The sequence below is a fragment of the Pelobates fuscus genome, chromosome 8 (assembly GCF_036172605.1).
Source record: "Pelobates fuscus isolate aPelFus1 chromosome 8, aPelFus1.pri, whole genome shotgun sequence".
In the NCBI taxonomy this organism is placed as follows: Eukaryota; Metazoa; Chordata; class Amphibia; order Anura; family Pelobatidae; genus Pelobates; species Pelobates fuscus.
Window position 1 is genome coordinate 177073714 of NC_086324.1, and position 27359 is coordinate 177101072.

General features: G+C 43.7%; 1 protein-coding gene across 1 annotated transcript; it reads right to left on the reverse strand.

The window, feature by feature from the left end:
- LOC134571066 (uncharacterized) lies at window positions 1-26481 on the reverse strand. The gene is made up of 4 exons (XM_063429115.1): window positions 26047-26481; window positions 24716-24842; window positions 1059-1132; window positions 1-538 (listed from the first exon to the last, which is right to left on the reverse strand). The coding sequence occupies exons 1-4, from the start codon at window positions 26363-26365 to the stop codon at window positions 123-125; spliced, it is 936 nt and encodes a 311-aa protein (XP_063285185.1). The 5' UTR covers window positions 26366-26481; the 3' UTR covers window positions 1-122.
- Between the last annotated feature and the right edge of the window lie 878 nt (window positions 26482-27359).

Sequence of the window (27359 nt, forward strand, 5' to 3'; positions counted from 1 at the left end):
AGGGTGCCAAAAACAATCCAGGGGCAATTAACACCCCTGTTTGGGCTTCAGCCTGGGTCAGACCCCTAGCAACGTCCCTGGAGTCCAGTAGAATTATCTCCGAGTGGGATTCCCTTCACACATTATGACGTTTTGCAATTATTCCGTTTTGAATGGATTTTTTTCTTGCCCTCTGTATGTTCTTGAGCATTATTCACATCAGACTCTTTTGGTTTTCTACTTTTTTCTGCTTCTTTGGTTCTTTTAGAAACTCTGTCTTCCACATCAGCGTTACGTATCATTTTCAGTAGGAATATTCTGCGATCTATACGTTCTTGTACTGGGTTCCTCTCCTTCTCCATTTGGAATTTCACATCATCTACGGCATTCTTCAAGATGTTCAATATATCTGTGTGTCTGCCTCGTGTCTCTACGTGATCTGTCTCAGTGTAATTCTCCACCGCAAACACCACCTCAGCGCCAAAACACCGGAACTTCTTCTCGAACTCAAAGTAATCTCTGCTTGTTTTATAGGTGAGAACGACGATTGGGTACACTCCTGAGAGAAAAATACACAGAAAATGTACACGTGGTTGATATAATTAGAGATCATGTACAAAAACTGCAAATTGTTAATGTGTTGCTTCTGCTTAGAACATTTCCTGATGGAATAGACCGGAGTACAGCAATCGGACCAAATGATTCTAATTACTGTGCAGGAATTTTGCTGTAGACAATGCCATTGTGTTGCACTATAATTCCCATCATCCTTTATCTGCACTGTTGGAAAAGTCACAATGTGTAACGTGCAATGTATGATGCGAGGAGAGACAGTCTCAGTATAAGAATACATCGTTGCAGTTGTACTTGTACCTTTTATTACGGTTCTATAAATCTCATTCAGATATCTTTACACAGATTGTACATACGTAAATATCAGTAAACGGACTGCATTTAATTCTACGTAACCAATTATATGAACACTCAGCCTGCATGGAGTTATTGTTATTCTGTTCTCGCTCCTGCCTATATTTGAGATACTCAGCACTGCTCTACAATGATGTGTAATGAGTATATACCTGTTATTCGCTGGCATGCTTGAATTATATTTTTCAGTTCGATCTGATCCTGGCTGGAGATTTTGTTCCGGACACTGGACAAGGAGAAAAGAGAAAGCGGTGTCACGGAGAGATAGCTGGCGATTGCTTGATTCATTTTGATTTAAATACTATTACAGTATATAGTATACAGAGCTATTCACTAAAAAGAGAATTCAAAGTGAATTAAAAGAGAATTTCTAATTTAAAGTAAGACTATAGGGTCAGGAATACTATAGGGCACAGTGTTAAAAAACATGTCAGCCCCTCTTTACGCCCTTATATAACTAGAAAACCTCTTTTCCATCACTGCACAGGTCTGCCGGCACTGGCCCCGCGCCTGATCCGCCTCCTTCACGGAGATCATCAGAATTGATGACCTCCGCCAGCCACAATGCTTTCCATAGGAAAGCATTCAATTGGCTGCGATCATCATTTCTGATTATATCAGCCAAGGAGGTGGGGAGGGGGCAGAGCCAAACACCTCTCTGGACAATCAGCATCTCCTCATAAAGAAACATTGAATCAATGCATCGCTGTGAGGAAAGTTCAGCATCTCCATCCCCAAGAAGCACCTCTGGTGACCGTCTAAGGAGTGGCAACTAGAGGTGTTCCTAGGCTGTTATGTAAACACTGCCTTTTCTCTGACAGCCAAAAGGGACTTACTATACTCACCAAAACAACTACATTAAGCTGTATACGGTATATTAAGCTGTATACTATTCTTTATGCTGTATACCGTACATCGTAAATTAAGCTGCATACTATACATTAAGCTGTATACGGTATATTTATTTATAAAATATTTTACCAGGAAAGATACATTGAGATTTCTCTCATTTTCAAGTATGTCCTGGGTCCACAAAACTTTGCATTGATACAATAGAGTACAATAAAATACGAAAATAATATTAATACACAATATATACAAAATTTAACATAGAACAGGTAGGAAATATATCATTAACCATGACAGGTGCATTCTGTTTTGAGGTATGTAGAGAGGGATCTCTTAAAGGACTTTAGTCCTGGGGAAGATTTGAAAGTGTGCGGGAGGTCGTTCCACAATTGCGGCGCTCTGTAGGAAAAGGAGAATCGAGACGCTTTCTTTTTGTATTGAGGTAGACTAAGTAAAGTGCTGGTACTGGATCGGAGCTTATAGGAAGTGGGAACAGCCGTGGAAAGCATTGTGTTCAGGTAGGGTGGGAGTTTCCCAGAAAAGCTCTTAAACACAAGGCTGGAAAGATGAAGGGTGCGTCTGGATTCCAGCGACAGCCAGTTTAGTTCTTTTAGCATGTCACAATGAAGGGTCCTGTAATTACATTGTAGCACAAATCGGCAGAATGAGTTATACAATAAATTGAGTTTATTAAGGTGGGTTTGCGGTGCAGGTGCATATACTACATCCCCATAATCAATGATTGGCATCAGCATTTGCTGTACGATCTTTTCCTTTACTGAAGGGCTTAGGCAGGATTTGTTTCTGTACAGGGCACCTAGTTTTGGATAAAGTTTAGATGCAAGGTTTTCTATGTGAAGGCCAAAAGATAGATTGGGGTCTAACATCATACCCAAGTATTTGGAAGAGTGGACTGCAGTCAGTGTGCCATTTGATTTTATTATGATGGATAGCTGGGAACTGTGTAATTTGTGTAATTTAGGCACTGTTCAAAAGATTGTGATAGTTTTGTCAGTGTTTAGGAAGAGTTTGTTTTTTTTTGATCCACTTTTCTAACTCTGTGAACCGGTCTTGGGGCACAGCCTCAAACTGCGGTAGATTGGATTTGCTATCATAAATTATAGAAACATAGAATGTGACGGCAGATAAGAACCATTCGGCCCATCTAGTCTGCCCAATTTTCTAAATACTTTCATTAGTCCCTGGCCTTATCTTATAGTTAGGATAGCCTTATGCCTATCCCACGCATGCTTAAACTCCTTTACTGTGTTAACCTCTACCACTTCAGCTGGAAGGCTATTCCATGCATCCACTACCCTCTCAGTAAAGTAATACTTCCTGATATTATTTTTAAACCTTTGTCCCTCTAATTTAAGACTATGTCCTCTTGTTGTGGTAGTTTTTCTTCTTTTAAATATAGTCTCCTCCTTTACTGTGTTGGTTCCCTTTATGTATTTAAATGTTTCTATCATATCCCCCCTGTCTCGTCTTTCCTCCAAGCTATACATGTTAAGATCCTTTAACCTTTCCTGGTAAGTTTTATATATTTTTTTTAAGATTCTTACTTTATTATTTGTGTTAAAGGGACATGTTTTTGTTTTTTTTATAATTCTTTATTTTTGCAGTGCATATCAAGGGTATACATGTCAGCGTATGATAGATTGCGAGAAACAGATAACGGTTGCAGGACATAGTATGAAAACAGTAATCAGAAAAAAAAAAATGCACTTATTTATATAATATAGACGATCAGTTCGGAGTCAGAATTTCAGGTTAGATTTTGTTATAGTTATAAGGCTAGGTATGTCTTGCTCGTGGGTTGAGCAATATCTTATTGTGTAGGTGGTGCAGGCATGTATCACCTTGCTTTCTTGTGCAGCCTGATTGTGAATATGTAGTTTAGGGAGGGGGGGGGGGGGTGAGGGGCTTGGGTTGCTATGTGTGTGTTGGCATACGGGTTTTCTCGACCCTGCCGGGTCTGATCAGGAGATTTTCAGGATGGGTCGGTAGCGAATGCCTCCACCCATTGTCTAGCTTGTCAGGGTGCAGGGTGAATGGGGTTGGGTGGTACATGCTGTGTGGCCACTTATTTCCGACCCCTAACCTAAGGGGGCCACGGGGGGTGGTCTTTAGCGTGTTTGGGCTAAGGCCGTTGGTAAAAGAAGTGAGGGTATAAGTTGGAGTAACTTGCGTGTAACAGAGTAATTTACATTATGCATAACATACATGGAACATACACAAGAGAATTAGGCGTAAGAGGACACCGTTGCTGGCACACGATTCATGTGACTGCCTCCTTTCCCTTGTTTCTTCGTGGGACAAATGGGACAGTCCTGCCAGGGTCCCAAGTGTGTGGTATTGGTTGAGTAGAAGGGGACATTGCCCCCTGTGGAATGCCCAGCGCCTGAAGGAAAGATGATGCCTCCGATACCGAGGTGAGTTTCAGGATGGTATTGTCCCAGGTGACTGCTAGGGCCTTAGGCAGGAGCCATCTGTAATCCACTTTCAGTGTGCGGAGGAGGGTGGTAAGTGGCGTCAGCGTTTTTCTCCATAGTAGTTTGTTACGAGTAATGTCCTGAAAAAAGGTAAGCTGGGCAGATTCAAATATGTATGGGGTCTTGTCCCGTACTGCTGTTAGTAATCGGCGTTTGTCCAGTAGAGAGTGGCATCTCACTATGACATCCCTCAGGGCTGTCATGGGTGCCTGCTTGGCTTTGTTGATTCAGAATTGTCCGTCAAATTCCATCTTTTTGGCTTGCGTGTGTGGCAGGAGTTCCGCAGTAAGTCTTCTTAGGTAGTGCGGTAGTTCGGTTGTGCCGACGGTGTCTGGGATTCCCTTGATTTTTATATTTTTCTGTCTGCTCCGGTCCTCTATGGTGTCTAGTTTTGTTTGGACTGCTGTGTTTGTGGATTGCAGTTGGCGGAGGGTGTCCACCATGTCCTTCACCTCCCGGTGTAAGTCCATGATGTTGTCTTCTGCGGTCTGGACTCTCGTGGTCACAGCTTGTATCTCTGTGCCGGCCTTGTTTAAGTCTGCTTCATACATTTGCTTCACCTCTATTAAGAGCTGCCTGATGTCGTGCTTTGTGGCCGGGGCCTTGTCATTACTCTCACCTTGTGGGGTGTGTTGTGATTGGGGTTGTTGATGTTCCCCATGGTCCTCCGGGCTCATCGCTGAGCAATTAGAGCTCGTCTCCGGGTTGGGCTCCACCGCCATTTTGTGGCTCGTGGGTCGCTGGAGCAGAGTCCCGATGTCTCGGGTGTCTTTGGGTGCTCCCGCTGGCTGTTTTGGGGTTTTGCGTCCCATTTCTTCATCGAGAGGCAACGACTGCTTGTTTGCGGGTGGTGTTTGGTACCCGAGGCCTTGGAGCAGCTGCAAGGTTAGTTGCGAGGCTTCTGATGGTGATGGGCCAAGGTAGGCCCGATTTTTGCCGCGGGTTTTTCTGCCCTTTTGGGCAAATAAGAAGGGCATCAGCGGGTGTCCCCTTTTGTCTGGGAGGTTTGCGTGTTATTCCCGCCTGTATGGCACTCAGTGTGGCCCTGGATAGCTTTAGATTTGCCGATGACCCAGGGGAGCTCTGAGAGATGGCGTCCATACGGCTCAGTGGTTAAGCTCCGCCCCCTTTCCTGGTAAGTTTTATCCTGCAATCCATGGACCAGTTTAGTAGCCCTTCTCTGAACTCTCTCTAAAGTATCAATATCCTTCTGAAGATACGGTCTCCAGTACTGCGTACAATACTTCAAGTGAGGTCTCACCAGTGTTCTGTACAATAGCATGAGCACTTCCCTCTTTCTACTGCTAATACCTCTCTCTATACAACCAAGCATTCTGCTAGCATTTCCTGCTGCTCTATTACATTGTCTGCCTACCTTTAAGTCATCAGAAATAATTACCCCTAAGTCCCTTTCCTCAGATGTTGAGGTTAGGACTCTATCAAATATTCTGTACTCTGCCCTAGGGTTTTTATGTCCAAGATGCATTATGTTGCACTTATCCACATTAAATGTCAGTTGCCACAACTCTGACCATTTTTCTAGTTTACCTAAATCATTTGCCATTTGACTTATACCTCCTGGAACATCAACCCTGTTACATATCTTAGTATCATCAGCAAAAATACATACTTTACCATCAAGACCTTCTGCAATATCACAAATAAAAATATTAAAGAGAATGGGTCCAAGTACAGATCCCTGAGGTACCCCACTGGTGACAATTCCAATGCTTAGAATATACTCCATTGCCTACAACCCTCTGTTGCCTGTCGCTCAGCCACTGTCTTACCCATTATACAATATTGGAATCCAAACTTAAAGATGGCACCTTATTGATGAGCCTTCTATGTGCAACAGTGTCAAAAGCCTTACTGAAATGTAGGTAAGCAACGTCTACTGCACAACCCCGATCTATAATTTTAGTTACCCAATCAAAAAAATCAATAAGATTAGTTTGGCATGATCTCCCTGAAGTAAACCATGTTGTCTCTGATCTTGAAATCAATGTGATTTTAGATGTTCAACAATCCTATCCTTTAACATGGTTTCCATTATTTTCCCCACTACAGTTGAAATAGAACCTCTTCCTCTGTAAACTCACATGTAACAAATTACTCATTTGTCCTTTTTCTTAACTGACTATAGGGGCGTAGTCTGACCACAGAGCTGGCCAGACACATTTTAGCTGAGCTCTGGGAACATGTTCTTACATTTGACAATTTCACCTGAAAATCTATGTTTTTCACTGGATAGAATCATCCTATCAAATCTTTTAAAGCCCTTGCGGCTATACTTTCTGGACAAATCTCCATACAGTCACTGGCTTTATGTCTGAACACAGCTGCAACCTGCATGTGACTGGAGCGGGGAGGGTGGACATCTTCTAGCTCACAGGTTGATCCTGTGGACTCATCAGCTCCTTCCCTCCCACCCCCTCCGGTTTGGACCAGCAGGAGTTAGCCTGGTGTCCACTGGAGTGCCGACCCACTCACCGGTGTAGCTTCTGGCGGTTCCCACTGAGCTACCTCCCTTCACAGTGTGCTAAGATGGCCACTGATGAGAAGTCTTCTGCCTTCCAAACGCCCATGCTCTGGGTCTCATAGGAGGAGTGACTTACAAAGGACTATGACAACATTTGGGAGCAATTCTGGCTTTGGATCCAGCAACTCGCTGAGAGACCTGACCCCAGCCTGATTCACCATGCAATATCCACAGCCAGTTGGGAGAGGCCCTTATTCAACACCGCGAAGTGAAGTAGCAGGGATGGATGCCATGGAAGGCGTCTGGTTGACAGAGACCTGATATCCTGCTGCGCACCACTATCTTCCTAGACCATGGTCCAAACAAGGAAATTTCCCTATGCACATCTCACACCCTTCAAAGGCCCTTCTCACCGTGTAAGAAAGCAGCCTGATAGAGGGCCTCGAGGTCAAGCCCTTATCAACTCCCGCAATAAGACTTGTGAGTTTGTTGCTGTGGACTGCATCAGGGCCTGGGGACAATGGGATACATACATGTAGAAACATAGAATGAGATGGCAGGTAAGAACCATTTGGCCCATCTAGTCTGCTCAATTTTCAAAATACTTTTAATTATTCCCTACCTATCCTACACTTGCTTAAACTCCTTTACTGTGTTAACCTCTACCACTTCAGCTAGAAGGCTATTCCATGCATCCACTACCCTCTCAGTAAAGTAATACTTCCTGATATTATTTTTAAACCGTTGTCCCTCTAATTTAAGACTATGTCCTCTTGTTGTGGTAGTTTTTCTTCTTTTAAATATAGTCTCCTCCTTTACTGTGTTGATTCCCTTTGTGTATTTAAATGTTTCTATCATATCCCCCCTGTCTCGTCTTTCCTCCAAGCTATACATGTTAAGATCCTTTCACCTTTCCTTGTAAGTTTTATCCTGCAATCCATGAACCAGTTTAGTAGCCCTTCTTTGAACTCTCTCTAAAGTATTAATATCCTTCTGGAGATACGGTCTCCAGTACTGCGTACAATACTCCAAGTCACGTTCCACATGTGTTATGTACAATGGCATGAGTACTCTTTCTACTGCTAATACCTCTCCCTATACAACCAAGCATTCTGCTAGCATTTCCTGCTGCTCTATTACATTGTCTGTCTACATTTAAGTCATCAGAAATAATTACCCCTAAATCCCCTTCCTCAGATGTTGAGGTCAGGACTCTATCAAATATTCTGTACTCTGCTCTTGGGATTTTACATCCAAAATGCATTATCTTGCTTTTATCCACAATAAATGTCAGTTGCCACAACTCTGACCATTTTTCTATTTTACCTAAATCATTTGCCATTTGGCTTATCCTTCTTGGAGCATCAAGCCTGTTACATATCTTAGTATCATCAACAAAAATACATACCTTCAAGACCTTCTGCACAGATCCCTGAGGTACCCCACTGGTGACAAGCCCATGCTTTGAATATACTTCGAATATACTCCATTGACTACAACCCTCTGTTGCCTGTCACTCAGCCACTACCTTACCCATTCAACAATATTGGAATCCAAACTTAAAGACTGCAGTTTATTGATAAGCTTTCTATGTGCAACATTGTCAAAAGCCTTACTGAAATCTAGGTAAGCAATGTCTACTGCACCACCCTGATCTATTATTTTAGTCACCCAATCAAAAAAATCAGTAAGATTAATTTGGCATGATCTCCCTGAAGTAAACCCATGTTGTCTCTGATCTTGAAATCCATGTGATTTTAGATGTTCAACAATCTTATCCTTTAACATGGTTTCCATTACTTTTCCCACTACTGAAGTAAGGCTTACTGGCCTATAGTTGCCCGACTCCTCCCTACTACCTTTCTTGTGAATACAACATTTGCTAACTTCCAATCTTCTGGGACTACTCCTGTTAACAATGATTGGTTAAATAAATCTGTTAATGGTTTTGCTAGTACACCACTAAGCTCTTTTAATAACTTTGGGTGTATTCCATCAGGTCCCATTGACATATTTGTCTTTACTTTTGACAGTTGAAATAGAACCCCTTCCTCTGTAAACTCACATGTAACAAATGACTAATTTGTCCTTTTTCCTAACTGAGGCCCCTTTCCTTAATTTTCATCTGCAAATACTGAACAAAAATATTCATTGAGGCAGTCAGCTAGACCTTTATCCTCTTCTACATACCTTCCTTCTTTTGTTTTTAATCTAACTAATCCTTGTTTTACTTTCCATTTCTCATTTATGTATCTAAAACATGTTTTGTCCCCCTTTTTTTCCCTGACTGTGTCATTTTCTCTTCTGTGTGTGATTTGGAAGCTCTTATAACTTGCTTAGCCTCTTTCTGCTAATCTTATAGATCATTCTGTCTTCCTCACTCTGTTTTTTTTTAATAATTACTAAATGCTAACTTTTTGTTTTTTACTGTTTTGGCCACACGAATTACTGTGTGATTACCAAATTTTAATGTAATCAAAACGGACTCTATGTTCATCTCACTAACTTTTATTAGGCTAGATTTTATGCTATCCTTCACATACTGGGCCACCCCTGCCCCTTTCTTGCCTTCCCTGTCTTTTCTATATAAAGAGTACCCTGGTATTTCTATGTTCCAGTCATTTTTCTCATTATACCATGTCTCAGTAACAGCGACTAAATCTACACTATCAGTTGCCATTATTGCCACAAGTTCATGGATCTTATTCCTTAACTGCGAGCATTTGTAGACATGACTCTAAGATTATAATTTTTTAGCACACCTGCTACAGGCACCTTCTGTCCTTGTTTTGGGCGGCAATTGGATTGATGTTTTATCACCCTTTTGCCCCCCCCCCCCCCACCTACTTTAAATACATCCTTGCAAAACCGCTGAATTGCTCACTGAGAACATTTGTTCCCTTTTGAGGAAGATGCAAACCCTCTTTTTTGTACAGTTTATTGATTACAGTGTCAAAATCCTTAAATGTGTGCACGCACCTTTATCATGTACTGTGGATCCGGAAGAGAAGAGCACAGGCTGCTTGAACTCACCAACAATCCAGCACCATATTGCCGACTCGAACCGCCATCTTGTGGAGAAGGTCCAAATCTGGATCCCCAATGCCTGGAGCTTCTTCTTGACCTCCTTATTAAACAAGAATTCGGAGTTTATTACCACATACCAACAGGGCTCGGTCCCGGACTCAGTGAAGCCTCAGGTACTGCCCTGGGACTCCTCACAGGACTATGAGACAGCCTGGATGGAGGCCTGGAGTGACGAGCTAGTCTTCCAGACAGAGGGGAAGCAACATCAGAAACCGATACCACAGGCTGAAGATCAGGCAAGACACCCTATGGAAGGACTGCAGCAGGGTAAATAAGTAGTGATGTACCGAACTGTTCGCCGGCAAATAGTTCCCGGCGAACATAGCGTGTCTGGCACACAGTGCCAGGAAGTAATGGCATGTCTGGCACACAGTGTTGGGGCAAGGGTCCATCTGACCACTGATACCTGGTCTGAAAAGCATGGTCAGGGCAGGTATATCACCTACACTGCGCATTGGGTAAACCTGCTGACGGCTGCCAAGCATGGAATGCGTGGCTCTGCAGAGGAGTTGGTGACACTGCCACGACTTGCAGGCAGGCCTGCTGCCACCTCCTCTACTCCTCCTACTCCATTCTCTTCCATAACCTCCTCGGCTGAGTCCTCTTCTGCTGCTGCGTCTTGCTCCACATCAACGGCACCCCCCCAGCTCCCCAGGTACTATTCCACATCCCGGATACGGCAGTGTCATGCCGTCTTGGGTTTGACTTGCTTGAAAGCAGAGAGTCACACCGGACAAGCACTCCTGTCCGCCCTGAATGCACAGGTGGAAAAGTGGCTGACTCCGCAGCAACTGGATATCGGCAAAGTGGTTTGTGACAACGGAACAAATTTGTTGGCGGCATTGAAGTTGGGCAAGTTGACACATGTGCCGTACATGGCGCATGTGTGTAATCTGATCGTACAACGCTTTGTGCATAAGTACACAGGCTTACAGGACGTCCTGAAGCAGGCCAGGAAGGTGTGTGGCCATTTCAGGCGTTCCTACATGGCCATGGCGCACTTTGCAGATATCCAGCGGTGAAACAACATGCCAGTGAGGCGCTTGATTTGCGACAGCCCGACACGTTGGAACTCAACACTCCTAATGTTCGACCGCCTGCTCCAACAAAAAAAAGCCGTTAATGAATATTTGTATGACCGGGGTGCTAGGACAGCCTCTGGTGAGCTGGGAATTATTTTGCCATGTTACTGGACGCTCATGCGCAATGCCTGTAGGTTCATGCGTCCTTTGCGTCCGTGACAAACCTAGTCAGTCGCACCGAAGGCACCATCAGCAACATCATACGATTTGTTTTCTTCCTGGAGCGTGCCCTGCAAAGAGTGCTGAATCAGGCCGTAGATGAGCGTGAAGAGGAAGAGGAGTGGTCACCATCACCACCAGAAACAGCGATATCAGCATCGCTTGCTGGACCTGCGGCAACGCTGGAAGAGGATTGTGAGGAAGAGGAGTCAGATGAGGAATGTGGCTTTGAGGAGGAGGAGGAAGACCAACCACAACAGGCATCCCAGGGTGCTCGTTGTCACCTATCTGGTACCCGTGGTGTTGTACGTGGCTGGGGGGAAGAACATACCTTCATTGAGATCACTGAGGAGGAGGAACTGAAAATGAGTAGCTCGGCATCCAAACTTGTGCAAATGGGGTCTTTAATGCTGTCGTGCCTGTTGAGGGACCCTCGTATAAAAAGGCTGAAGGAGAACGACCTGTACTGGGTGTCCACGCTACTAGATAAGCAGAAAGTGGCGGAAATGTTACCAAATTACAACAAGTCGGAAAGGATGCATCATTTGCAAAATAAATTAAAAAGTATGCTTTACACAGCGTATAAGGGTGATGTCACAGCACAACGGGAATCTAACGGGGAAGAGGTGAAAGTCATCCTCCTCCTCCCACGACCACGCCGGCAAGGACAGGACGCTTTAAAGACATGTTGTTGATGGAGGACATGCAGAGCTTTTTAAGTCCTACGCATCGCCACAGCCCTTCGGGATCCACCCTCAGAGAACGACTCGACTGACAGGTAGCAGACTACCTCGCCTTAACTGCAGATATCGACACTCTGAGGAGCGATGAACCCCTTGACTACTGGGTGTGCAGGCTTGACCTGTGGCCTGAGCTATCCCAATTTGCGATAGAACTTCTGGCCTGCCCCGCTTCAAGTGTCCTGTCAGAAAGGACCTTCAGTGCAGCAGGAGGTATTGTCACTGAGAAGAGAAGTCGCCTAGGTCAAAAAAGTCTAGATTACCTCACCTTTATTAAGATGAATGAGGGATGGATCCCGAAGGGACTGACAGTGGGCGATACATTCAATTAAAAAAGGCCTGATGAGATGAGCTGCCTTGGGCTAAAAATGGTGACCCTATGTAGGAGGAACAGTCCCTATTCTGCTCTGTGTCAGTGTGTATCAGGCTCTCTGAGGACAGGTGTCAATCCATATCTGCCAAGTGACCCTGTGTAGGGGGAACAGTCCCTATTCTGCTCTGTGTCAGTGTGTATCAGGCTCACTGAGGACAGGTGTCAATCCATATCTGCCAAGTGACCCTGTGTAGGGGGAACAGTCCCTATTCTGCTCTGTGTCAGTGTGTATCAGGGATCCTTAGGATAGGTGTCAATCCATATCTGCCAAGTGAACCTATGTAGGGGGAACAGTCCCTATTCTGCTCTGTGATAAAATCTAGCCTAATAAAGGTTAGTGAGACGAACATAGAGTCCATTTGGGTTACGTTAGAATTTGGTAATCACACAGTAGTTCGTGTAGGTGTGATTTATAGGCCCCCAGGACAAATTGAAGAGTTAGATAATCTATTAGTTGAAGAAATAGCTAAAATGACAATGAAGGGGGAAGTTATCACCATGGGTGACTTTAATCTTCCTGATGTGAATTGGAAAACAAAAATAGCTACTTGTGCCAGAAGCACACATATTCTAAACTCCCTACTGGGATTGTCTCTAAAACAAGTCGTTGAGGAGCCAACTCGTAAAGAGGCCATACTAGATTTAATGTTAACAAATGGAGATTTGGTATCAGATATTACTGTAGGTGAAAGTTTAGGATCCAGTGATCATCAGTCAGTGTGGTTTAATATAAGAACAGTGACTGAGTCACACCACACAAAAACAAAAGTTTTAGACTTTAGAAAAACAGACTTTTCTAAAATTAGAATATGTGTAAAGGAGTCATTATCAGACTGGAGCAACTTAAATGGAGTCCAAAATAAATGGGATTATTTAAAAGCTGCACTACTGAAGGCAACAGAAAATTGCATTAGGCTTGTCAGTAAAAGCAAAAAATTCAAGAAACCACTGTGGTACTCCGCAGATGTGGCCAAAATAGTAAAAAACAAAAAGTTAGCATTTAGTAATTATAAAAAAACCCAGAGTGAGGAAGACAGAATGACCTATAAGATTAGGCAGAAAGAGGCTAAGCAAGTTATAAGAGCTTCCAAATCACACACAGAAGAGAAAATAGCACAGTCAGTAAAAAAGGGGGACAAAACTTTTTTTAGATACATAAATGAGAAAAGAAAAGTAAAACAAGGATTAGTTAGATTAAAAACAAAAGAAGGAAGGTATGTAGATGAGGATAAAGGTCTAGCTGACTGCCTCAATGAATATTTTTGTTCGGTATTTACAGCTGAAAATGAAGGAAAGGGACCTCTGTTAAAAAAAGGATAAATGAGTTATTTATTACATGTGAGTTTACAGAGGAAGAGGTTCTATTTCAACTGTCAAAAGTAAAGACAAATAAGTCAATGGGACCTGATGGAATACACCCAAAGCTATTAAAAGAGCTTAGTGGTGTACTAGCAAAACCATTAACAGATTTATTTAACCAATCATTGTTAACAGGAGTAATCCCAGAAGATTGGAAGTTAGCGAATGTTGTGCCCATTCACAAGAAAGGTAATAAGGAGGAGTCGGGCAACTATAGGCCAGTAAGCCTTACTTCAGTAGTGGGGAAAGTGATGGAAACCATGTTAAAGGATAGGATTGTTGAACATCTAAAAACACATGGATTTCAAGATCAGAGACAACATGGGTTTACTTCAGGGAGATCATGCCAAACTAATCTTATTGATTTTTTTTGATTGGGTAACTAAAATTATAGATCAGGGATTTCAGTAAGGCTTTTGACATTGTTGCACATAGAAGGCTTATCAATAAAATGCAATCTTTGAGTTTGGATTCCAATATTGTTGAATGGGTAAGGCAGTGGCTGAGTGACAGGCAACAGAGGGTTGTAGTCAATGGAGTATATTCGAAGCTTGGGCTTGTCACCAGTGGGGTACCTCAGGGATCTGTACTTGGACCCATTCTCTTTAATATTTTTATTAGTGATATTGCAGAAGGTCTTGATGGTAAGGTGTGTCTTTTTGCGGATGATACTAAGATATGTAACAGGGTTGATGTTCCAGGAGGGATAAGCCAAATGGCAAATGATTTAGGTAAACTAGAAAAATGGTCAGAGTTGTGGCAACTGACATTTAATGTGGATAAGTGCAAGATAATGCATCTTGGACGTAAAAACCCAAGGGCAGAGTACAGAATATTTGATAGAGTCCTCACCTCAACATCTGAGGAAAGGGATTTAGGGGTGATTATTTCTGAGGACTTAAAGGTAGGCAGACAATGTAATAGAGCAGCAGGAAATGCTAGCAGAATGCTTGGTTGTATAGGGAGAGGTATTAGCAGTAGAAAGAGGGAAGTGCTCATGCCATTGTACAGAACACTGTTGAGACCTCACTTGGAGTACTGTACACAGTACTGGAGACCATATCTTCAGAAGGATATTGATACCTTAGAGAGAGTTCAAAGAAGGGCTACTAAACGTGTTCATGGATTGCAGGATAAAACTTACCAGGAAAGGTTAAAGGATCTTAACATGTATAGTTTGTGTCAGGATCGGGACAGGGATCCAACACGCAGAGTACAAACAGTAGCCAGATACGTATACCGGACCTTAGAATGGCCGGACTAACGTAAGTAGTAGGGTAGAGAATAGTCAAAGACAAGCCGAGGTCGAGGGTAACAGAAGACAGGTAAGCGATAGACAAGCCGAATCAAGGGTAACAGAGATAAGCAGAATAGAGCAAACAAGCCGGGTCAAAACCAAAAGGAATAACTAGAAAATACGAGCACTGAGTGACTAGAACAAGCTAGAACCACGACAGGGCAATGAGCTAATGAAAGAAGCACCATTAAATGCCCTGTTCAGATAAGTAGACACACCTCCGTCGAGTCCTGATTGGTCCTGAACCAATTGAGTGACAGATCGTTCCGGGTTGACGTCCTGACGTCGACCTCCGGACGTCATGCTATAAAAGGGAGTCACTCCCTCGCGGCCGGCTTTGCATGACCGGATGGACCGCGAGGAAGAGGGAAATCAGGCCGTCCGGATGAATGAATTACTAAGTCTTTACCTCTCTCGGAGGTAGAGGCCTCAGGTACCCTGACAGTACCCCCCCTCTCAGATACGCCCACCGGGTGGAAGTAACCAGGACGAGAAGGGAAGCGAGAGTGAAATGCCCTGCGGAGACGGGGAGCATGAACATCCTCCTGAGGTACCCAACTTCTCTCCTCAGGACCATAACCTCTCCAATCGACCAGATATTGTACTTTCCCCCGGGAGATTCGAGAATCGACGATGGAATTGACCTCATACTCCTCCTGACCCTCCACCTGAACAGAGCGAGGAGGGGCGATCGTGGAGGAGAATCTGTTACAAACTAGTGGTTTCAGCAACGAAACATGGAACGATTTAGGAATGCGTAAGGTAGTAGGCAAAGCTAGACGATACGCAACTGGGTTAATTTGGGCCAACACCCTGTAAGGTCCAATATACCGGGGAGCGAACTTCATGGAAGGCACTTTTAACCGAATGTTTCTAGTACTCAGCCATACTCTATCGCCTGGAACAAACACCGGTGCTGCCCTTCTACGTTTGTCAGCGTGTCTTTTTACCAGCATAGAATTGTGCCGAAGAATTTGTCGAGTCTGGTCCCACAACTTCTTCAAATTGGCAACATGGACATCAACCGACGGTACCCCTTGGGAAGAAGACTCCGAAGGAAGAATGGAAGGATGAAAGCCATAATTCATGAAGAAGGGGCTAGAATGCGTAGAATCACAAACGAGATTGTTGTGTGCAAACTCCGCCCAAGGAATCAAACCGACCCAATCGTCCTGGTGTTCAGAAACGAAACAACGTAGATATTGTTCAACCTTTTGGTTGGTGCGTTCAGCAGCTCCATTGGACTGAGGATGGTAGGCAGAAGAAAAATTCAATTTGATGCCCAGTTGAGAGCAGAAGGATTTCCAAAAACGGGAAACAAATTGGGAACCTCTGTCCGATACAATTTGGGAAGGTATCCCATGTAAACGGAAGACCTCCCTAGCGAATATCTCTGCCAATTCGGGTGAAGATGGGAGTTTAGGTAAGGGAATGAAGTGAGCCATCTTAGTAAATCTGTCCACCACAGTGAGGATAACAGTCTGCTTTTTAGAGGTAGGCAAATCAACAATGAAGTCCATAGCCAAACAGGACCATGGCTTTTCAGGAACCTCTAGAGGGTGCAGAAATCCACATGGGAGCGAATGAGGTAGTTTAGTCTTGGTACAAACTTCACACGCCCCGATGAATTATTTAATATCTTTACGTAAATCAGGCCACCAGAAATCTTTAGAAATCAAAGCATAAGTCTTGCGAATGCCCGGATGCCCAGCCACCTTACTGTTATGAAAACAGCGTAACACTTCTAGTTGGAGAGTGGCGGGAACGAAGTGTCGATCCCCAGGAGTCTGTTTGGGCGCAAGATGCTGTAATTTCATGATCTCCGTAAGTAATGGAGAGTGAATCCTGAGATTCGTGTTAGCGATGATGTTACCCTTAGGAACTATCGAGGAAAGGACTGGCTCAGTTATAGTGAACGGTTCATATTGACGAGACAAAGCGTCGGCTTTAGAGTTCTTAGAACCAGGTCTGTAAGTAAGTACATAATTAAAGTGAGTAAGAAACAAGGACCAGCGAGCTTGTCTGGCGGACAGGCGCTTAGCCTCCCCAATATAAGACAAGTTCTTATGATCCGTTAAAATAGTAACAGGGTGTAAAGTCCCTTCTAGTAAATGTCTCCACTCCTTTAAAGCCTTAATGACTGCTAAGAGTTCCCTATCACCGATGTCATATCTGCTTTCAGGCCCAGATAATTTCTTAGAGAAGAACCCACAAGGTTGTAACGGTTTGTCCACCCCTAACCTTTGAGACAGAACAGCACCAACTCCCGTCTCAGAGGCATCGACCTCGAGTAAGAATGGCAGAGTCGTATCAGGGTGGACTAGAATGGGAGCAGAGGCAAAAAGTTCTTTGAGAGTCTTGAACGCAACAAGAGCCTCCGTAGACCAAGTCTTAGTATCAGCCCCTTGTTTGGTCATATTGGTAATAGGCGAGATGATAGAAGAGTATCCCTTAATGAAGCGCCTATAATAGTTGGAAAAACCAATAAACCTCTGAATAGCCTTGAGTCCTTTAGGCAACGGGCAATCTAAAATAGACTGGAGTTTGTCAGGGTCCATTTTAAAGCCTTCCCCAGAAATCACGTAACCAAGAAATTCTATCTGCGATTGGTCAAAGCTGCATTTTTCCAATTTACAGTATAGACCATGTTGCAGAAGTTTGTGTAGTACCTTTCTGACTTGTCTATGGTGAGTCTCAATCTCCCTAGAGTGTATCAGTATGTCGTCCAGGTAGACAATAACACACTCATGTTGAAACTCCCTAAGTACCTCATTAATCAAATCCTGAAATACTGCAGGAGCATTGCAAAATCCAAATGGCATAACTGTGTATTCATAATGACCATACCGAGTATTAAACGCCGTCATCCACTCGTGTCCATGCTGAATTCTCACCAAATTATATGCCCCTCTGAGATCTAATTTGGTGAAGATTTTGGAGCCCTTAAGACGATCAAACAACTCGGTAATCAATGGGATAGGATAGGCATTTCTGATAGTTATTTTATTCAAACCTCGGTAATCAATACAAGGCCTCAGCGTGCCATCCTTCTTTTTAACGAAGAAAAACCTAGCCCCGGCAGGAGAAGAAGACCTCCTAATGAATCCTTTCTCTAAATTCTCACGGATATATTCCTCTAGAACAGAGTTCTCCTGAACAGATAAAGGATATACATTACCCCTCGGAGGCATAGTACCAGGTAGAAGCTTAATTTTACAATCAAATGGCCTGTGTGGAGGTAATGAATCGGCATTCTTCTTGTCGAATACTGCCTTTAAGTCTTGGTACAGGGGCGGTATCTGTCTCTCAGTAGACTGAGTAGAACTACCTGGTGTATTAATATTGGCCAATGGAGAAACCCTGCGTAAACACCTCTCCTGGCAGCTTAGACCCCACGAGAGTATCTCCCCTAATTCCCAATCGATAATAGGGTTATGTCTTTTCAACCATGGATACCCCAGAACTATGGGAACAGAAGGGGACGAGATGAGCATGAGAGGTAAATTCTCCACGTGTAGGATACCAACATTTAAGTTAATGGGTATGGTCTCACGAAAGATAACGGGGTCCAGTAATGGTCTACCATCTATGGCCTCAACGGCCAAGGGTGTCTCCCTTAACTGGGATGGGATATTGTGTCTTGTAGCAAAGGCTTGGTCGATAAAATTCTCAGCAGCTCCGGAATCTATCAAGGCCATAGCCCTTACCACTTCTTTCTCCCAGGTTAAGGAAACTGGTAGCAGAAGCCTGTGATCTTTATAATTAGGAGTAGAGGACAAAATAGAAACACCCAAGGCGTGTCCTCTAGAGAAACTTAGGTGCGAGCGTTTCCCGGGCGGTTAGGGCAGTTCGAGAGTAAATGACCTCTGGCCCCACAGTACATACATAACCCCCCCTTTCTCCTGTACTGTCTCTCCTCCTCAGAGAGGCGAGTATAGCCTACCTGCATAGGTTCAGGGAGCAAAGAGACCGTGGAGTCAGGACTTGGAAATGCGGGAGCTAACCTAAAGGAAGGTCTCCGGTTCCTCTCTCGAGTGTTCTGTCTCTCTCTTAAACGTTCATCTATACGAGAAATGAACGAGAGTAAATCCTCTAAACTCTCAGGAAGTTCTCTAGTAGCAACCTCGTCAAGGATTACATCTGATAGCCCATTCAAAAATACGTCCATATATGCCTGCTCATTCCATTTGACCTCTGACGCCAGAGACCTGAACTCTAGTGCATAATCCACAAGTGTTCGGTTCTCCTGTCTCAGGCGTAACAGTAATCTGGCTGCATTAACCTTTCTACCAGGAGGGTCAAAAGTTCTTCTAAAAGCAGCTACAAATGCGTTATAGTTATATACTAACGGGTTATCGTTCTCCCACAGTGGATTGGCCCATCTCAGAGCCTTCTCAATGAGTAAGGTGATAATAAATCCCACCTTTGCCCTATCCATAGGATAGGAGCGAGGTTGCAATTCAAAGTGGATACTAATTTGGTTTAAAAAACCACGCCACTTCTCAGGAGCACCACCATAACGTACTGGTGGGGTAATGCGAGAAGAAGCACCTACAGTGGCTACCTCTAGGCCTGAACCCACAGGAGAGATAGGAGTAGTACGTAACTCTTCTGGTGGATTATTGGCACGAGATAATAACGCCTGTAGTGCTAGCGCCATCTGATCCATTCTGTGATCCATGGCTTCAAACCTAGGATCAGGAGAACCAAGCTGACTGTTCGTACTTGCAGGATCCATTGGCCCTGTCGTAATGTCAGGATCGGGACAGGGATCCAACACGCAGAGTACAAACAGTAGCCAGATACGTATACCGGACCTTAGAATGGCCGGACTAACGTAAGTAGTAGGGTAGAGAATAGTCAAAGACAAGCCGAGGTCGAGGGTAACAGAAGACAGGTAAGCGATAGACAAGCCGAATCAAGGGTAACAGAGATAAGCAGAATAGAGCAAACAAGCCGGGTCAAAACCAAAAGGAATAACTAGAAAATACGAGCACTGAGTGACTAGAACAAGCTAGAACCACGACAGGGCAATGAGCTAATGAAAGAAGCACCATTAAATGCCCTGTTCAGATAAGTAGACACACCTCCGTCGAGTCCTGATTGGTCCTGAACCAATTGAGTGACAGATCGTTCCGGGTTGACGTCCTGACGTCGACCTCCGGACGTCATGCTATAAAAGGGAGTCACTCCCTCGCGGCCGGCTTTGCATGACCGGATGGACCGCGAGGAAGAGGGAAATCAGGCCGTCCGGATGAATGAACGACTAAGTCTCTACCTCTCTCGGAGGTAGAGGCCTCAGGTACCCTGACAGTTTGGAGGAAAGACGAGACAGGGGGGATATGATAGAAACATTTAAATACATAAAGGGAATCAACACAGTAAAGGAGGAGACTATATTTAAAAGAAGACAAACTACCACAAGCAGAGGACATAGTCTTAAATTAGAGGGACAAAGGTTTAAAAATAATATCAGGAAGTATTACTTTACTGAGAGGGTAGTGGATGCATGGAATAGCCTTCCAGCTGAAGTGGTGGAGGTTAACACAGTAAAGGAGTTTAAGCATGCGTGGGATAGGCCAGGGACTAATGAAAGTATTTAGAAAACTGGGCAGACTAGATGGGCCGAATGGTTCTTATCTGCCGTCACATTCTATGTTTCTATGTTTCTATGTTTCTGTGTCAGTGTATATCAGGGTCTCTGAGGACAGGTGTCAATCCATATCTGCCAAGTGACCCTATGTAGGGGGAACAGTCCCTATTCTGCTCTGTGTCAGTGTGTATCAGGGTCTCTGAGGACAGGTGTCAATCCATATGTCAAGGTGTCAATATGTCATATGTCAGGTGTCAATCCATATCCATTGTGATTTAGGAATGTTAGGTGATTTCTGCCCTTTATGGATTAAAACCAGACTCTGCATCAACTGTGTAATTTTCCATGGGAGTTTGGCCATGGACCCCCCTCCGGCATGCCACAGTCCAGGTGTTAGTCCCCTTGAAACAACTTTTCCATCACTATTGTGGCCAGAAAGAGTCCCCGTGGGTTTTAAAATTCGCCTGCCTATTGAAGTCAATTTGAAGAAAATTGAAGAAAATGTTGTGTTCGCGACATCACTATAAATAATTTTTCCCTAGTCATATCAGCTTCTCCAGCCATTATTAAACTAGAATATTAGCAGAAATGTAAAATAATTTAATGATAATTTGCTTAATTCTGCAGGAAATCACAGGAAAAAGCACCACCAGGATCCTTAGGGTATGCTCCAGTGGTCTGGTGAGTTCTTCCAGAATTCCTGGCACCTAGCTCTGTCACAAACATTGTAACAATTTAGTTACCATGTCAACCTCTCTGGGCAGCAGTCGTGCTCCCACCTCCTTAATCCCTGCGGGGGTTGGCCTTTACGCTGTATACTGTACATTAAGCTGTAGTTGTTCTAGTGTCTATAGTGTCCCTTTAAAGTCAAAATAGTTGAACCAGAAACATTCTCTAATTTAAAATACAAAATAGTGTAATAACCTTTATTAGAAGAAAGCACATACCAAGCAACAAAACAAGTGTGAATATGCAGCCACAAGTGTAGTACTAAACAGATAATTTTTATTTAAAAAAGGACTGGGTACTTTGTGGTAGTCTGTAGGGCTACTAAATAAATATAGTTAAACTGTAGCTTTTTAGAATAGACTCTAGAGATCACCTAAATAACAATTTGAAAAGACCTTCAACTATACAGATACAATATAACAAGTAACTGTGAACACCCTTTGTAGATATGGGTGGTACTAAATATAGTAGAAAGGATTAGATATTAGAAACATAGGTCGAATTGGAGTAATTTGAATTCAGGTGCTCATATCATATTAGTGGGCAACCATTGAACAAAGGTAAATAGCAAAAGACTCAAAGGCTGTTGATTATTGAAAATCAAATGTTAAAATTGTTTTATCTGTATGTATAATCACAAGCTTAATGAATAGGGGAGGTAAAGTAAACAAAACTTAAGGAGGGTCAGGCAGCTAGATGTAAAGTAGGCAAAAATGCCAGATAGAACCCTTACAACTGATATAACCTCCCTCCGCAACTTGGTCCCAATCCCAATAAATCCAAAGGATGTGCAGGATCGGCAGCCCGACGCGTGTTTCAGCAGAGCAAAACTGCCTTTCTCAAGAGCTCTATTAGGATTGGGACCAAGTTGGTCATTGGGGAGTGCATCTGGACTTTAGTTTGGTATGTGCTTTTTTCTAATAAAAGTTATTAACCTATATTGTATTTTAACTTGAGGTAATTTCAGTGGGGCTGTTTTTTCTCCTTTTACTAAGTAGGAACCCAACCTCATTAGTCTATTGCTATATTTGTATCTAAGGGTTATGCCATATTTACCTCTGAAACCCACCCTTTAACTACAAGGCAAGTTTTTTTCTTGCCACTTGAGTTTTCTTCTTTATATTCAATCTAATTGTATGAATAATGCCGTATTACTTTATTTAGAGTTTATTAAACTAAAAAAGCCATTTCAGACCTGTCAGGTCACACAGTCACTCCGTGCTACACACCATGTTATCTCTGTGTTCCTGACAGAACGTGTCGCCCATTGTCAGGAGGACTGTAGGAAAGTGTGGAAGGAGGATTTGACCCACCATAGGCAGGCAGCCTAGAAGGCCACTAGCGTTACTCAGACAGGGCCCCTGTAGGAGCAGAAAATCTCCCTATCCAGTCCTGATCGCTCAGTATAAATTGAGGGGCATGTGCAGGTAGTCATAGAGTTTCTCCAATGATTTAGAGAGCAGCAGCCATGGCTCATGAGTCACTGATATGATAGAAATGCAGACCACATGCTCCCCCATTTTGTTGCCCACAGTGCTCTGTACTGGATCAAAAGGAATCCTATAAAATCCCAGCCAGGGGTTCAACAACTTCCTGCCAAAATGTAAGGAGGAGGAGGAAAATGTTTTGAATAATAAGGAAACATGTGTGAGAGGCACAATCACCTCCTGCCAACACACAACACTCAGCCATCACAACACATAAAATATTCAACCGCCTTACACAACCATACTCAGTCTTTCTCACACACTGCACACTCACAATACCAAAAAGTTCCACTACATCAAGCAAAAACACTCAGGCTCCCCCACAGAACACTCATATCCTTCACACACAACACTTAGTTTTCCCCACAAACAAATAATCATAGGCCACACACATACACACACCACTCAACCATTTTAGGTAAAAAATACAGCGGCTGCTATTAAGGAAATGGAGGGAGCTGGGGACAAGGTGAGCAAAGTCTCAGGAACCTGATGGTAAAGCAGTGCATTACGTTAGTCTTACTGAACACAGTGCATCCTGGGAAGAGGGAGCTGGGGACAACGTGAGCACAGTGTCAGGAACCTGGTGGTAATGCAGTGCATGACGTCAGTCTTACTGAACACAGTGCATCCTGGGAAGAGGGAGCTGGGGACAACGTGAGCACAGTGTCAGGAACCTGGTGGTAAAGCAGTGCATTATGTCTGTCTTACTGAACACAGTGCATCCTGGGAGGAGGGGGCTGGGGACAACGTGAGCACAGTGTCAGGTACCTGATGGTAAAGCAGTGTATGACGTCAGTCTTACAGAACACAATGCATCCTGGGAGGAGGGAGCTGGGGACAACGTGAGCACAGTGTCAGGTACCTGATGGTAAAGCAGTGCATGACGTCAGTCTTACAGAACACAGGGCATCCTGGGAGTAGGAAGGGAGCTGGGGACAACGTGAGCACAGTGTCAGGTACCTGATGGTAAAGCAGTGCATTATGTCTGTCTTACTGAACACAATGCATCCTGGGAGGAGGGAGCTGGCGACAACGTAAGCACAGTGTCAGGAACCTGGTCGTAAAGCAGTGCATGAAGTCAGTCTTACTGAACACAGGGCATCCTGGGAGGAGGGGGCTGGGGACAACGTGAGCACAGTGTCAGGAACCTGGTGGTAAAGCAGTGCATTATGTCTGTCTTACTGAACACAGTGCATCCTGGGAGGAGGGGGCTGGGGACAACGTGAGCACAGTGTCAGGTACCTGATGGTAAAGCAGTGCATGACGTCAGTCTTACAGAACACAATGCATCCTGGGAGGAGGGAGCTGGGGACAACGTGAGCACAGTGTCAGGTACCTGATGGTAAAGCAGTGCATGACGTCAGTCTTACAGAACACAGGGCATCCTGGGAGTAGGAAGGGAGCTGGGGACAACGTGAGCACAGTGTCAGGTACCTGATGGTAAAGCAGTGCATTATGTCTGTCTTACTGAACACAATGCATCCTGGGAGGAGGGAGCTGGCGACAACGTAAGCACAGTGTCAGGAACCTGGTCGTAAAGCAGTGCATGAAGTCAGTCTTACTGAACACAGGGCATCCTGGGAGGAGGAAGGGAGCTGGGGACAATTTAAGAATGGAGGAAGTATTTCTATTTTTTTAAAACTCTTCCTCACAACAAGGGACACTTGAGAACATTTAAAGGGACAAAACACATTTATATCACACAGACACAATGAATGTGTTAGTTTACAAAAATAAAGTCCAACAAAAATAAAAATCACACGGTTTATTTAAGTACTTTAAATTGGTGATGGGCTGCTCCAGCTGCCCCTATGGACAAGCCTCCACCGATAATTTATAGAAATGGATCCAAAAGGAATATATTGAAAAGGAGGACATTACACACAGGAGTCCTTAAAGGTAGCTATTCTGCTTCTTTTATTACCCAGAATCCTTTTCCAAGATATCTCGCTATACATTTTACATGAAAACACGTGTGAATATAAAAACAAGGAAGGATTATTGTGAGAGAGTTGTAACAGTTTTATAATGTTTCATTTATGAATTTTCTTCCATGGACAGAACGTTTTCTCACCTGTAAACGAATATCGGAACAATGAAATCTGTATAATTAGGGGACAGGTCCGCGTTCTCCAGCCTTTCCATCAAACTGTCATAATCCCCTTTCCACTTCACCTCCTCATTGAGCGGCAGGAAATTAGCTAACAATATAGTACATAAAAAATTCTGTGTATTCCAGTTCAATAAAAACATAAACACATAAAGACAATCCCATAAAGACAAATATTACACTATTGTTACACAAATCACATTTCACAGCTCCGTAACAGAGTCGCCTGCCTGAACACAGGGTGGGGTATTTGAGCCGGGGTGTAGTGTGGATGTGGCTAACTATCGGCGATTGTCACACTGAGGCTGTATACTGAGTGCGCAGCTAGAGGTGATACTGTTACTGTCCTCTCTCTGGGTGTGAACGTTACCGGTCAGGTCACTGCAGTAAAAGCTATAGCATGCTACGCACGAGATCACCTGATTTAGTAAAACTGAAACCTGTGGGATTTTTTATAAATTAATAGCACAAGCAATATCTAACACTAATTTATAGCAAATTTCAGTTAGTTATTTGGTTTGTAATCACTTTTTTTACCTCTGTAAATTGCAAAATGTGACTCAATGCAACAAACCTCTCAGCAGTCCCGATTTTGGCAGGACAGTCCTTATTTTGGGGTTCAGCCATCCGGCCAGCACAGCCAGCACAGTGTGAGTGTATCTTTAGGTGTGCTTGCGGTGTGATGAGGGCAATAGGACCGTGTTTCTGCATAGTTTGCTGTACGCAGAGCAGCTGGCACACTGTCAGCTGACGTCAGACTGACGCTACGGTTTTGTGGGTCTGACTGCCCTCTTTCCAGATTTGCCCACCCACTATGGGCATCACCAGTGTCCATCCCTGTCCGGATTACTTACCTTGCAACGTTGGGAGGAATGACGCAATGTAAAATAGTTATACATTAACCAGCAGCTCCTGACACTAATTGCAATTTACTAACAGCAAAGGGAAGAGTGTGTGATATGGACAAGGGTTAATCATTACTTTATAAAACCTTTAGAGCAGCAGGAGAAACGTTTAACTTTATTAGTTTAAACCTGACTCCTGCCACCAGGTCGGTGATTAGCGGAGGGAGTGAGTTACTGGTGGCCACGTAGTGATTAATTAACATCACTGCTGTCATTAACTTGTTTGACCAGGGCCCTCATCACCTCACTTTACAATTAACACAAAATTCACTTATTGAATTTACTTGTATATCTTGTTCACCCATTGTACAGCGCTACGGAATATGTTGGTGTTAATGATAGCAGTGTGTGATGTAGCTCCTCACAGTGCCAGTCAGAGCGGTCACTTACCTAGCTGGGAGTAGACTTCTAACGTCTCGAAACTGTTCATATCTTTACACCCTCTGTTATCCACCATGGTGATGGCGTCTGTTAGTTTGTAGGCTTTTCTCACCATGGTCATAGCACCTCCATGTGACGTCACTCCAGCCTCTGCGATCGTTCTATACTCCCCGTCCAGGACAAACTTACAGGAGTTAATGAAGGATGACTTCCCATGCCCTGTATACCCAAATAGCTGCAGGAGAACCCGGTCATAGCCCTGGTTACCCAGAGCACAGTCTTCAAGGCTGAAATTCTTGATATCCTCTCTGAGCTTGTGGTGAGCCATTCCTGGGGAATCTAATCTGTCTTTTCCCCCTTTAAATCTATATGTTCTCTCTCGTTCCCCTCTTACCTCTATATTAGTTCACTCTCTGTCTCTATCTGCTTTTTATTTGTTTCCTTCAGTTTTCCTTCAGTTTGTTTCCTCATTCTTGGTGCAAGTTATAAAATAAATATTTACTTTCACTTTCTCTTTGTGCCATAAAATGACCTGTTTTTCACCGATCTCCCCACAGTTCTGAGTACGCTGTCAGATCTGACCACAAACTGCAATTTCTATCATTAATCAGCATTTAATTCACAACCAAGAGTCCTGTGATTAATTACGAGTGATGCGAGGTCATCGTTAATGAAAGAAATCCTTGAGTGGTTACTGTTACCTTTCAAGGAGACACTACAAGCAACGATTCTGAGAAACCCAGGGAAGCAGAGAAAGAGGGTGTACAGCAGAGGTTAAAGTGTTCAACAAGCTACGGAGAGGAACATTCGCTAAACTTGTCTGTTTTATTAACAAACTGCATGAATGTAAGACGGGATAATTCCCAGGTCTCTCACACTGCCATGGACTGTCACCAAATCTCTCTCAGATCTGGGAGAGGCCGTTAGAAATAACACACACAGGATAGCGCAATGTATTTCAATCAATCCTTTCTTTTTCCTTCACAGCGAAGGGGATATATAGATTGTTACACTTTATTCAGCCAATCGCAGATTGACACAGTATTCTTTGCAAACCAAGCAATTCTAACCCATCACGTACAATTCTGTTAGGGGAGGATAAGCAAGCTTGCTCAGCGTAACTCAGGTTGGGGTGGGATACTTGTTCTTCAGGCAGGGAAGAAGCCCTTACAAAGCATTTTAAAACATTTCACTGATACGGCTAAAAATGACCTCATCATTATATATAATTTGATACATCAAGCCCAAGCAATAAAATTGACCCCAACAATGATGATCTGTCTATCCGACAGACAGACATTGGATGGACAGACAGATATATA

What these genes read in the sequence shown, in the direction of transcription:
- LOC134571066 (XM_063429115.1), bottom strand. Translation starts at nt 26,365, where the DNA reads ATGGCTCACCACAAGCTCAGAGAGGATATCAAGAATTTCAGCCTTGAA. An exon ending in AGAAGTCTACTCCCAGCTAG is followed by an intron (nt 24,843 to 26,046) that starts GTAAGTGACCGC and finishes CTATATTGTTAG; the next exon opens with CTAATTTCCTGCCGCTCAAT. An exon ending in GTTCCGATATTCGTTTACAG is followed by an intron (nt 1,133 to 24,715) that starts GTGAGAAAACGT and finishes CTCCTTGTCCAG; the next exon opens with TGTCCGGAACAAAATCTCCA.